At 40.5% G+C, this 12,659-nt stretch overlaps 1 protein-coding gene across 1 annotated transcript; it reads left to right on the forward strand.

The window, feature by feature from the left end:
• The first annotated feature begins 947 nt into the window (after positions 1-947).
• Positions 948-10,097, forward strand: pkdccb (protein kinase domain containing, cytoplasmic b). The gene is made up of 7 exons (XM_075448142.1): positions 948-1,623; positions 2,343-2,474; positions 4,056-4,327; positions 4,658-4,737; positions 5,026-5,133; positions 7,991-8,167; positions 8,521-10,097. Exons 1-7 carry the CDS (start codon positions 1,021-1,023, stop codon positions 8,625-8,627), a joined length of 1,479 nt encoding a protein of 492 aa, XP_075304257.1. The 5' UTR covers positions 948-1,020; the 3' UTR covers positions 8,628-10,097.
• The last annotated feature ends 2,562 nt before the right edge of the window (positions 10,098-12,659 follow it).

A 12,659-nucleotide genomic window follows, 5' to 3' on the forward strand; every position in this document is an offset into this window, starting at 1 on the left:
ACGTGAAAAGATTGAGCCATGTGTCGCGGAAATAAAAAAAAAACAACAACACGTTTCTCTCGAAAAGTGTTTTGTAACATGATTTTTTTTTTCTAAATTTGTTTCGTTCTGGTGCATTTTGTGTTCCAGTTGTGTCGCATTCTTCTTAGCTCATTTGTACTTTCTATTTGTCGTCGTTGTGTTTTCTGAAATTATTCTCTTTCTAAATTGTTGTTTTGCCGTCTGTTTCATATATTTTGTTAAATAATGTTGTGTTTTTTGTGTTTTCAAGGCAGCTGTTGTGTTTCTTGTTGAGTGATTTGCGTTTTCTGAAAGGTTTTTATATTTTCTTTGCATGTTGGTGTGTACTTGTGTATATGTGTGTTTAACAATTATTATGGAGTTTTCAGTTTTCACTCTGAGGCCGCCATGCCGTTTTTACTGAAATTCGGTAAATGTGAAACATCTTTTTGTTTCTGTCAGCAAAACCAAAAGGTATTTTGCTACCACCTGGTGGACAGAGACTGGAAGTGACACCAGTCCCCTACCTCTTTCTGTATTTTCCTTATTAAACATATAAAATATTCAGACACACACAATCACAGGGCTAACACAGTAATTTCCTATGTCAAACTGAGCTTTTATTTAAAAGTATTTCAGGGTCAGATCATGTGGTTATAAATGTAGATATTAAAGTATGCACTTATCATTTGTCTGTTATTATGAGTTAGTTGTTTAAGGAAGAGGTTTAGATTGGCCAGATGTATTTCTCTATGCAAAAAATGTTATTGCTGCTCTTCTAAATTGATAGTCGGATATCGGCATTGAGTGACAACATGAGGTCGGGCTCTCCTGCAAAATTGTCCTGCGGGTGTAAAGTTACGAGCGGACAGGACACACCTCTAGAGGGAGTTCCCTGGGAGGTGGAAACAAGGAGGCGAACGTCTCTCCTGCAGAAATCCCTTTCACTTGGAGCGATCGGTCGTCTCTGACCGCGACTGTGCGTCTTTTCTACAGCGGTGGCCGTGCCAAGAAGGGGAAATGCCCGGGATGGGCAACTCTTTACGCGCGGCTGCCCTTCTGGCTTTCGTAGTTCTTTCTATTCTGGTGTCACTTCTGATTAGCAGCGTGCAGCAGTTTGGAGCAAGGATATCGCGCCTTTCCAATGCAACTATTTCTGGTGATGAGGAGTTGGCGTCGCTCCGCGGGGCGTTGATTTACCAGCTCAAAGAGAGGCGAAAAGAAATTATTCCATTGCTTTTACCTGATGATGATGAAAATGGACTGTCAGGGGAAAGTCGACATTACTCTCAGCATGATCAAGACTCTATTTTGGATTATAGTTTGTGGAATGAGATCACACTTGGCTCCAGGAAAGCGCATCTGGATCAAATGAGTTGTGATTCTCTGGTTGGCATGCAGGCTGTGGAGGTTCTCGGTTCTGGATACACCAAACTGGTTGTCAAAGTCAATCTATCCGAAGGACATCCTGTGGCGTTAAAGCTCGTCAACGAGAAAGGCATAGACATGAGCAAGTGTTTGGAGGACTTTAAAGATCCACAAGGCTGCCGCGAGCTCGTTTCTTACAAGTTGAAAAAGGAAATGGTCCTGTTGCAAAGGCTGCAGCATCCAAATGTCATAAAGGTAAAGTGTCCCACCTCAGTGTCTGCTGAAAGCTCCTTTAAAACTTTTGATGCATTCAACACGTACAGTTACAGACCTGCTTCAACAAACGTTACATTCAGAACAGTCTACTGCAGATTTATGGAAGACAGCGTTGATTTCTTAACTGTGGAACTACTGCAGGATATTATCAAGACTTTCCATAATCCACGCACTGCTGCTAAAATTTTCCTTTGTCTCATCCACAGTGAGCATGATGAAAGGTTTCACTGGCTCTCCAGGGCCTTCCCATGTAATTAAATTAAATTCACTGACCCTCCCCTGACCTTTGGGTCCAGTTTGGCAGGAGCACACAATGTGCCTCTGTCCTCTCTGCTATCCCTGGTTTCATCTGAAACCCTGAACGCTTATTCACTCAAACCATTACAGCCCAATTTGGAGCTGGTTTGAACTACACCGATACGTTTGTTTCTCAGATCCAGCAGTTATGTGACAGCTCAATCAATTCATTTCACAAGTGCACGATCCCCTGTAGCCTGTAATGTGATTTTTACCGTCACATGGCAGAGCGTCATAGGGCTGGACTGGCAGAACATCTTGTTCTTTCAGTTCACAAGTTTTGGACGTGTTAACCTGTTTTTTATGCTCATGTTTGCTGCCAGAAAGTGCAAAAACAAACCGTAGTATGGTGAGATATCTCTGGTTTTACTGTGACTAACCCTGGTTATTCACCTCTGTAGCTCAAGGGTCACTGTGCAGGATTCCAGGGAGGAAGAGGAGTAGAAGGGGGAAGAGCGGCAGTCATTTTGGAGCAGGGGAATCCTCTCCAGATGATCCAGCTGCTCCAGAGTCCTTGGGAGGACAGATTCAGGGTAAGTACGTTATTTGCTGCTCTTCAGCTCTGTCATTTATCCACTTCTCTACACTTTGGGAGAATGGAGGTCGCTGTCGCATGTGCAAACAGATGCTCTTTTTGGCAGAGCATACGAGTGTTGAAAGATGAGGCCAGCAGACATTTGAAACTTTTGCAGCCTGACATCTGCCCTTCAGTGTATTTGATCAGGCCCTGGCTGGAATGGAGATGGGCCCTCGAGTTAATCCACTCTTGGCTGGGGATGTCATCCCATGTCAAAACACACACGTAAATACTCGCAGTTTTCAGTGCAGCCCACTGCTCACAGTTGAGGTCAACAGAAGCCGAATTTACACTCCAGTGCTCCAAATATGTGCACGTCTTTGCGCATGGATGTGTTTGAAAGCGAGAATTGGTGGGAAGAGTTAAGGGAGAAAAATGTCTGAGCATGCACATTTTTTGCTTTTTGGATTAACAGAAGCAACCATCTCATCTCAGCTGTGGGTCTCATTTAGCTGCATCACTCAAATAGCCCCACTCTAGCTGCTCGGGCCCCCTTCAGCAACGTTGCATCTGCGCAGGCTACATTAATCCAAGGGTGTTTGGTTTCATCCGGCACCCTTTTTTTTTTTACTGTGCTTCGAACCCACCAAGTGACGTCCAAGAGACTCGAAGCATTACCTAACACTGCAGCTATGTTTGCAGTGTAACAGAGGCATTTCATGCTTTGTCAGCATGTGGCTAATGCCTTGATTTGGTCTTTTATTTTAAGAGAGGATTGAAATGAAATGACAGCACAAAATCATTCTCTGAAAATTGCATGAAAGTTGGGCAAATGTGAGATTTAGAATTTGGCCTCAGTTGTCTAATAAGTGGCCTGTTCAAGACAAAAACAAGTCAGGTTTTAGCTTGAAGACTCCTTTTTTTAGGGTCCACAAACATTTTAAAAATCATTTTCATAGGACAAAAACTGTAAATGTTGAGCTAGATTATCTTAAAACAAAAATGTACCCAACTTTGCAGCTACAACAGGCATATTGACTTAATGTTATTACTTCATAAATTAATTTAATCAGCCACAATTTTTATTTAATTTTGAATATGCTTTAAAGGTAACTTAAAGATAGCTTCGGCCTCCACAAAAGGAACTTTTTTTTAACTTTTCTTTGTCTCCAGTGATTTACTATCCAGAAAATTACTATATTTTTATAACCAATAAAGCAATTTTAACATGTCAACTTTGGTTTTTGAAACTATGACTGATGTTTCATTTGTTTTATGGCCCAAATGAAATAATTTGTTTGGTAATATCCTTATAAAATCATTCTTCATTAAAAAAATATATGTATCTGTGATGTAAATCTTCCATGGCAAAAGCTTCTAAACCAAAGGTGATCAACATGTAACATTACAAATGATAAATTCTTAATTTAAAATGACTACATTACAGAGCTGTAATCTATGAGTATAAATAATTAATTAATGTTTCAGCCTTTAAGTCCTCTTTTGTTTTGTTTTTTTTTAGAGTTTCCAGGACAATTTGTGCCACCTCGTTTGTGTTCCTGTCAGCTGATCAGGTTTTGACATGTTTGTTCTCCAGGTGTGTCTGGACATGGTCAGGCTTCTACACTTCCTCTCGCAGTCTCCTCTGGGCTCCGTGGGGCTCCTGGACTTCCAGCCACGGCAGTTTGTCACCGTGTCCGGTGAGCTGAAGCTCACAGACTTGGACGATGCCAGCGCGGAAGAGGCGGTCTGTCAGAGGGACGCGGACTGCACTCTCCAGTTTCCACACAGAAATTTTACTCTGCCCTGCTCGTCTCGGGGGGTGTGTGAGGGATTGAATGAGAAGAGGAACATTTACAATGCCTACAGGTAAAAAAAAAAAAAAAAGTGACAGTTTTATTGCATGATAGATGTGCGATGAATGGATGGGGCTAATATATAGACTAAGCTGACAGCTAAAATGGTGATAGTAAAGACAGACAGCTGGAAATGTTCTGTTTGATGGAAGTGTGATGATTGCATTGTTACTTTCAGTGGAAAAAGGAGTATTTTCCCTTTAAACTGCTTCACATTTTTGACAGCTTTATGGACTGTTTGTTCTAACAGCAGAGTGAGAAAAGTCATGTTCTGTGGGAACTATGTGATGGGGCTTGTCTGGCTTTCTGTCTCACTGATTTGGCTGTCTTTGCGTGGCCCCAGGTATTTTTTCACCTACCTGCTGCCGCACCAGGCCCCGCCCGGCCTCACACACCTGGTAGACCACATCATGAACACCACAGGTGAGGACAAGATCCACGCTGGCATGATTAACGATCGAAGATCAGAAAGCAAATTGTTTCATCACAGCCATCGAGTAATGACATGCCTTTAAGTGCTTCATTAAATGAGTTCGACAAGATGCTTCTTGCGATATGACACTGTAATGAACACATATTGTTTCTGTTGAAATCACTTGACTGGGATTGAACGCCACGGTGCAAAAATGAAATAAAAATCATGCATTTGACTGACTTTCTGCGTGCAGTCCTTCAATCTTCTGCCTGACTTAATGCATTATGTGTTTTCAGGGGAGCTGAAAGCTGACATCAATCAGACGCTGGAAGCCTTTGAACACATCCTCCTCCTGTACAAGTCAGGCCTACACCTGGATAACCTTCCTCCATCAATAATCAAAGGTAGGAGCAGATGGAATGAAGACTGCCTTCTGTGAAGCACAGTGAGCTCTCTTGTAGTCACTTTTTTCCTCACAGAGAAGCCTTGGCTTTTTCGATCCACTTTTAGAGATAAGCAGACAATCTGCAGCTCTGTTTTCATTTAATATCTTGGAAAAAAATGAAGAGGAGGGGGGTTGTTTCTTCTGCTCAGGATGTTTTGACAGGTTTATTAGGCAGCTGGAATGAGAGGACAAGACCAACAAAGTGGGATTAATCCTACAAGTCTCTGGCTCAGGAAGCACAGTCAGCGTTCATTTAGAGGGGAAAAAAAACAGTGATGGGGTTTAAGTTATCCATTAGCTCCTTTTGCCTTTTTTGGTTTTTCTTTTCTTTCCTTTATTCTATTAATTATTTATTGCATTTGACTCTCAGAACATTCAGAAAAACTGAACTTTAACCAGCTTTTTGCCTGGTTTCTGCATTCTCACTATATAAGTACTGAAAGCCCTTCACTTTTCTTCTCTCCAACTCACTTCCACTCATTGCGCTGCTCCCCCTCTCACTCTCCCGCCGTTCCTCTCAGCAGTATGAAATATTAATAACAGAATGACTGGCTGCGTTCCTGTGGGGAGATTTTTTCCGTCCCCCAGATGCTGGACTGTTTATATAGCAGCGCTTTGTGAATTTAATCACAGGTTCAGAGTAAAGAGGCCTGGTTACTGAGGCTGACACTGGGAGGGAATGTTTCAGCTTAACAAGGAGGTGCCAGGAGTCGAATGCTGCTGCAGCTGACTGTGTGTGTGATAAGACTTAAAAATATGTCTATTATTTCAACATACTGTGGATTTAGCTTAAACAGAGGTACCTCAGGGGGTAGAGGACAAGCCTGGTTGGTTTTAGTTTAGTTGTTGCTTTGGATCAGCCAGCCTTTCTGTCCTTTTCCAATCACTAAGCTAATGTAAGGAGCTAGCTGCTATCTTCATATGATATGATGTGATATCATCAGAGTAGTATTTATGGGCAAATATAGGAGTACCTTGCCCAATGTTTAAATCCGAGATGCACCAAGTGCAATATTCTGGGTAGATACCCCTACCAATGTCTGCTGACAGGCGATACAAAATATTCTTTGTTATTTATTCGTCCCAGTCAGTTGATGTTGCAGTCAACAGAGTGAATATTGGACAATACTGATGTTAGGCTGGTTGATCTGTGCATCCCAAGTTTAGAACTGATATTTTAAATTACTGAGAAAACAGAGGGGGTGAGAAACACAGGTGAGATTAGGTTAAGATAAAGTTGGGCTTAGCCACGACTTGATTATGGTTACGGTTAAGGTTTGGGTTGATGCAGCGTCCCACACAAGCCTGTGTGTGTGTTTATGAAAGAACAATACTCATGAGGCCTCAAGACTTAATTTGAAATTGCTGACAGATGGAGAGTCATCAGTGATGTGGATGTAATTTTTCCAGAGCTGAGATCATCTGTGATGTGATGCAGGAAGCCTGAATGATGTTAAGATGTAGCTTCGTAAGTCGTGTACATTAAGGCGAAAACTGGTTTTATTTAGAATCTAAGTGCTGTCGTGAACTCTGTATTTTAATGTAAAAAGGAAATCCCATTTATCATCTGGCACACAGAAAGTTATCAGTCTTTGTCTAAACAGCTGAGTTCTACCACCCCTCAGCTCCCCAACAGGCCTCGTTTTTTTCTCCCCCGAGACTGATCCTCTGAACACCCCCTCTCCTTGTTCCCTTTTCACGGACCCAGAAGGCAGATCTTCATGTCCTTTTCCTCCTAACAATGCTCCCCCACATACACACACTCATGCCGCCTCCTGCCATTTAGGAAGGTTAACAGTTTGTAACCGTGTGCCTCCTCCGTACGGGCTTACAGGCGAAGCTTTTGTCCATTTCTGGAGCGCGTGTGTGCGTGCAGACATATGTGTGCGTGCTTCCCTCTCATGGCTCCCGCTAATGTGTAGCAGATGATTTAAGACCAGATCCACCAGACGTCTGACTGAAAGAGTTATAATGATGAATGCAACGCAAATGTTTGGATGGAGGGAAGTGAAACAATGTGGGTTTTTTTTCCTCTTCATTGTGGAGCAACAGTTTGCTTAAACTTGTGTTAGTTTTTTACATAATTATATGATGCAGTGGGTTGTATTCCAACAGTTTAAATAATAACAGCTGAAACAATTAATTGGTCAATTCGCTCAAGAATGAGCTGCTGCTTTTTTTTCCTTTTCTTTTCTTTTCTTTTCTTTCGCGTGTGTTTGTCAAAAATCTAATAATTATCTGGGGTATTTGCCCACAACATTTTTTTTTTTTTTTTCAAACTAATTATTTAGTCATTTAGAAAGTAATACAGTAGCACATTCGTTGTTGAAAAGAAATCAGAGATTGAAAGCACAGAAAGTGACAGTTAGAATAAAGCTAAAGCTAAATGTTAATGTTGAGCTACTAGTTTTTGGTAGATTGTGAACGTGTCATATCAAATATTATTTTTGCTGGTAACGAATTCAAGGTATTTTAGGAACATTTCAAGGCTGCTGTTATTCTTAATCCCAATAAGAACATTTTATTGTTAAATATCTTCACATCAGAAACTTTATAAGCCTTTTTCCACTAGACATTATAATCAGTGTGAAATAATATGATTTTTTTTTCACTGTAGCTTTAATTCTATTAAATATAGCATTTCACGTTGAGTCTGCTTTCTTTCAGTTTAGCCCTTATCTGTAGTCCCTTTTCAGTCTGAGCTGTATTAGTTTCCCCCTCAGGGATTATTAAACTTTCATCTTATCCTCAGAGAGTGCTTCAAAAATCTCTCAATAGCCTTTATATTGAAGTGGCATCTCCTCCTCTGTTGTTAGATTACACTGTGATGCAAGGTATGGGGACATCCGGGAACGTGGAGTACCGCTGCTGGCCGTCCTACAGCCAGCAGGGCTGCGTGCTGTCGGTCCACAGTGCCAGAGAGGCAGCGTACATCTGTAACTCCCACTCTCAGTGCAACAGCTTCACTCTGATGGGCCAGAAAACATGGACGGGTGTGTAAATCTTCCACTAAACTCCTAAATGTGACTTTTTTACACTCTTGATTTGGATTGGTCATTATTATCAGGATGCTTAGTTGTAAACATACCTCCTCGTCTCACCCTACTGTCGTCTGAAAACAACTCATTGCATAGGAATTTGTGGACGAATGCAGCACAATAAGCCTGTATAAGCACACCTGCAACATGACTATGACTGCTAAGTCAACCTACTTAGCTTCTTTTTATCCTTTGATTTGGCTTTTTAAAGTTGAAATAGACACAGATGCTGAGCATGTCAAGTCTGAACATGTTCCAGGGACGTTGTCAATGTGTTCAACATGGCTCTTTTTTTTTGTTCTTTGCAGGCCGCCTCCTAGCATCTTTCAGAAGCAGTTTCAGTCATTTGGTGCCTGACAGAACCTCTGAGGTCTATGTGAAGAAATCCAAAGTTCCTGAAGTTCCTTCATTGTGACACATGGCAGAAACAGAACAGTTTCATTGGGGCTGGAGTTGCTGTGGAGTGGGACAGCTCGGCACTTGGAAGTAAAGCAGAAATGTAATGTTTAAGAAGACAACTGCTCTCTCCTGGTGAACATGTTGAACGCAGCTTGGCCGTTTGGATGAGGTGCAGCATGTAAAGGCTGGGCAGCTTGAAGTGAGCAAGTGAATGTGATATATTTATAAGGCTTCTGCTCGGTGACCGTTTGATCTGCCTGCCAGCTCACTGCCTCTGCCAGCTACTATTTAAAGGGATTTCCCTTCAGGTACAATTAAGGAGGGAGAGCCTTGTGCCCGTGACAATTTTTTCTTTTTTTTTTCTTTTCCTACTTTGCCTTTATTTGCCATGTGTGTTGGCTTTCGTTATGAGACCGTGTCCCCGTAGTCAGTTTTTTAAACCAAGATGGTAATAAGAGCAGCAGCTGCAGCTCAGCATTTGAAGCCTAAGGACGAGAAAAGAATACAAGCTCTTATACAAATACACTTTGATGTATTATGCTCTGAGGTTGAAGCTGGGTTTTTTCATGGTTGTCTGGTTAAGTTGCGCTGTGCAATGAGATGGCAACAACCATGTAAGCATTTACACATCAACAATGAGCATAGAAGATTAAAACCATTCCAGAACAGTCTGTTTTTACATGCTTTTGTAAACTTAGTATTTAGTTCATGAATATTTATACGAGCAAATGAAATGTAATTATTCTTACATGTTTGTGCATTATAGTTTATGTGCACCTTGTGGGTGAAAGTTTTATTTTCAATGAAAAATTATTCACTTCAGTGTTTTTTTATACTTCACTTGTAACTGTACAATTTGTACTTATATAAATCAAATGTCTCTACTTTTTACAGTTTTGGTCATTTGCATTTTTATTGTATAAAGTTTAACTGCAGCTAACAGCCTGTTTATTTCTCATTAGCACCTTTGTGTGTGTTTCAGTGGGGGAGGGGGGACTTGCATGGTATACTGACCAGCTTCTCTGTGTTTTTATTTCTTTATCTGCTTGCATGCCCCCACATCTACATTCTGCACCCCATCTGAATGACTGAGATGGTAAAACCTTCGGAGCTCCGCAGAGTTTGCACAATACAGAGGAATGCATTCAAATGCCCCATCATGCTGAGCTCATTATGAGCTTTAATTAATACATGTAAATTAGCTTACTTACCAGCCCTTTCTCATGGTGAGGTTGGGGGCATTACTGTAAGACAAAGGCAGACATCAGAACAATCAGTGCTCAGTTTGCGGTTTGCACACGAATGGGCCACCATCTGTGCCTGCCAGGAGGAACCTGATGGGGCTGAGATAAGAGCAGGTCTGCAGGGTGGCGGGCTGAAGTGTTTGTAAAGTCAGGATTTTAAGCAGTAAGATTCAACTGCCACAGAGTTTATGCTGAGAGGAGAAAAGCAGATAAAATACCTGTGATGCCGTGTTGAGGCATAGATCTTGTCATATTTGTTGCTCCTGATAAAAAAGGAAATCAAAACAGGAAATTCTCAAGAAATGACTTAATCACGTCACAGGCACGCAATATATTCTCCACGGAATATTCTGCACTCAGAATAACGAGCATAAAGATAAGTGCTAAATTTCTGATATCTATGTGCTGAGGCCTTAACTTTTCAGCCATACTTCTACCACTGACTTGAAAAGGCATGGCCCTTTCTTCAAATTACAGTTTTATGGTAGAGGCAGCAGAGAGGCCCCAGGGTCCTCTTTACCTTATGTTGGCCCCTTGTTGTCTGAACAAAGCTGGCTGATTAGAGTCTTGATCATACAGATAAGAAGCCTGCTTGAGATTAGATAAAACCGGCTTACTGAACCAACACAGCCAGACTTGCCAGAGGAACTGGTTGCTTTATGTTTCATTTTACGAAAAATACACTTATAGTCTAACTGAAAATTACAGCCACAAGATCAATAACATATTGGCAAAGGAGCTCTCCTCATACCAGATGTAAGCTAGCTGATTAGCTTAGCAAGACTGCAAAAACCTACTTAGTTTATCACTGACAACATTAATGTGTATATCTTTGGGCAGGTTGGTGTGTACAGTTTTTTGCAAAAGAATTAGATGATAAGATTAATACCGAACTGATTAAAATGAAAACCAGGGTCCTACTAACAGAGGACAACAACTAGCTTAGCTCTGTCCACAACTGACACTGAAAATATTTCTGTCCCTGTCAAGAAAAATATTTTGGCATTAAAACCTCTCTAAAGTAGTAAACTAGCAATATAATTTGGGCATTTCTTTAGGTTTTAGAGACAAGATTTATCATAGTAAGTCTGTAGTAAAGCTATTGGTTTCCCCTGTTTGTGTTCAGCTAGGCTAACTCACTGGTAGGTTATCCATATTTGCCGTTTTAATTTTAGTGTTGTATTAGTCTTCTCATCTTACTCTCAGATGCATGTTACAACATATGAAGTAATATCTTAAAAATATTGAGGAACTAAGACGGATGACTAACTCAGTACACAAAGAATAATCCCAAACAGGGAATTTAAGCAAAAATCCTTCAAGAGTCCCATTGAGATAAACAGTAATGTATGGAAACTACAGCTGTGGTTCATCGTTTTCCACATCATTTTGTAGGAAAAACTGTCTCACATTGGACTTGTTTCTTTTGGCAGCCGTTTTGACAGATCTAATTAATGTTTTGGCTTCTTACGAAGCTTACATGAGCTTTTTTTAATGCTCAACCATTTTGAAATAAATCATTGCAGAGCAGCTGTTAGATTACAACCATGTTTCCAAAAAAAGAAAAGAAAGTTGTGATGTTGAGTAAAATGTAGAACTTTAAGTAAAAAATAAGTAAGTAAAAACAGAATCCAATCGTCTGCACATCCTTTAAGTTTATATTCAATAGAAAATCATTCAAAATGCTGAAACTGAGGAATTTATATATTTTTTTCCCCTTTTATCTTATTTTTCAGAAATGGACAGATCTGGGGTTTGTACAGTTCTCCCCATGCATGCATGGGTTCTCTTTGGGTACTCTGAGTTCCTCCCACTGTCCAAAACATGCATGTAAGGTTAACTGGTGACTCTAAAGTTACACTAGGAGTGTACATGAAAATGGGTGAAACTATAGAAAATGGATGGATGGATGACAGATCTGGACAGCTGGCTAGCAAGTTTAGCAGAGGAACTCTGCTCCTGTTATACAGAATGTGGTTGGAAGACATCGTGCTTAAATAAGCAAGGTCTTCCCTGAAAAAGAAATAATATAAATGTTGCTTTAAAACCTCTATTTGTTATTTTGCATTAATATTGCTCTCTCAGGTGTGAAAGGTGCTGGATCTTGCTTGTGTGTGGGTTTTGTTTTTTTTTAACTTTTTTTTGTTTGTATTTTCTTCTTTTCACGGTAAAGTTTTGGCTCCATTGGTGGGTGCAGTGGAAAACTGTGTTCACCGACTATGGTTTTCAAAACTATTCCTGAGCTTGTGCAGAGATTTCCACCTCAGTGCATTGTGTCTGTTTTACATTCACTATCCCCCGAGTTTTCCAATGTATCCCTTCAGAGATTACCTTAATCTTTTAATAATCTTTGGATGAGATTGTGCACCCTAGATAACAAAATCCCTAAATCCTCAGGACTGATGCATTATTAAACTTATTAATAAACTGTGGCATCCTCCATCACTTTTTTTCCAATTCATAAAAAAATAAAGAACATTTCTGAGTTGAAATAGTCATCATATTATTTTTACTCATTTAAATCAATAGTGTATTTGAAATGGTTTTCAAGTCATTGCGTTCTGTGTCCTCACCTTGTAGAAGGTTTTCAGTTGGATTTAGTGTGCACTGACGGCACACTTTGTGTCTTTCTTGATACTCAGGTTTGTTGATTTGCCTGGGGTTGGTGAATCAGCACCCTCCTTTGTAGTCATTCATGGCATGTTTTTTTTGTATTCTCCGTTGAGTCTGAAAGTATTCCCTTTCCTTCCCTAACTTTGTTTTCTTAGCCCAAGCTATGTATGGAAGCCTAAAGTTGAAGCTTG

This window comes from Odontesthes bonariensis, chromosome 17, assembly GCF_027942865.1.
Source record: "Odontesthes bonariensis isolate fOdoBon6 chromosome 17, fOdoBon6.hap1, whole genome shotgun sequence".
NCBI classification, from domain to species: domain Eukaryota; kingdom Metazoa; phylum Chordata; class Actinopteri; order Atheriniformes; family Atherinopsidae; genus Odontesthes; species Odontesthes bonariensis.

Bases quoted from the DNA above. Each gene is read 5' to 3' on its own strand.
- pkdccb (XM_075448142.1), top strand. From the start codon at position 1,021: ATGCCCGGGATGGGCAACTCTTTACGCGCGGCTGCCCTTCTGGCTTTC. The intron at 2,475-4,055 runs GTAAGTACGTTA...TTTGTTCTCCAG, and splicing joins CTTGGGAGGACAGATTCAGG to GTGTGTCTGGACATGGTCAG. The intron at 4,328-4,657 runs GTAAAAAAAAAA...GCGTGGCCCCAG, and splicing joins AACATTTACAATGCCTACAG to GTATTTTTTCACCTACCTGC.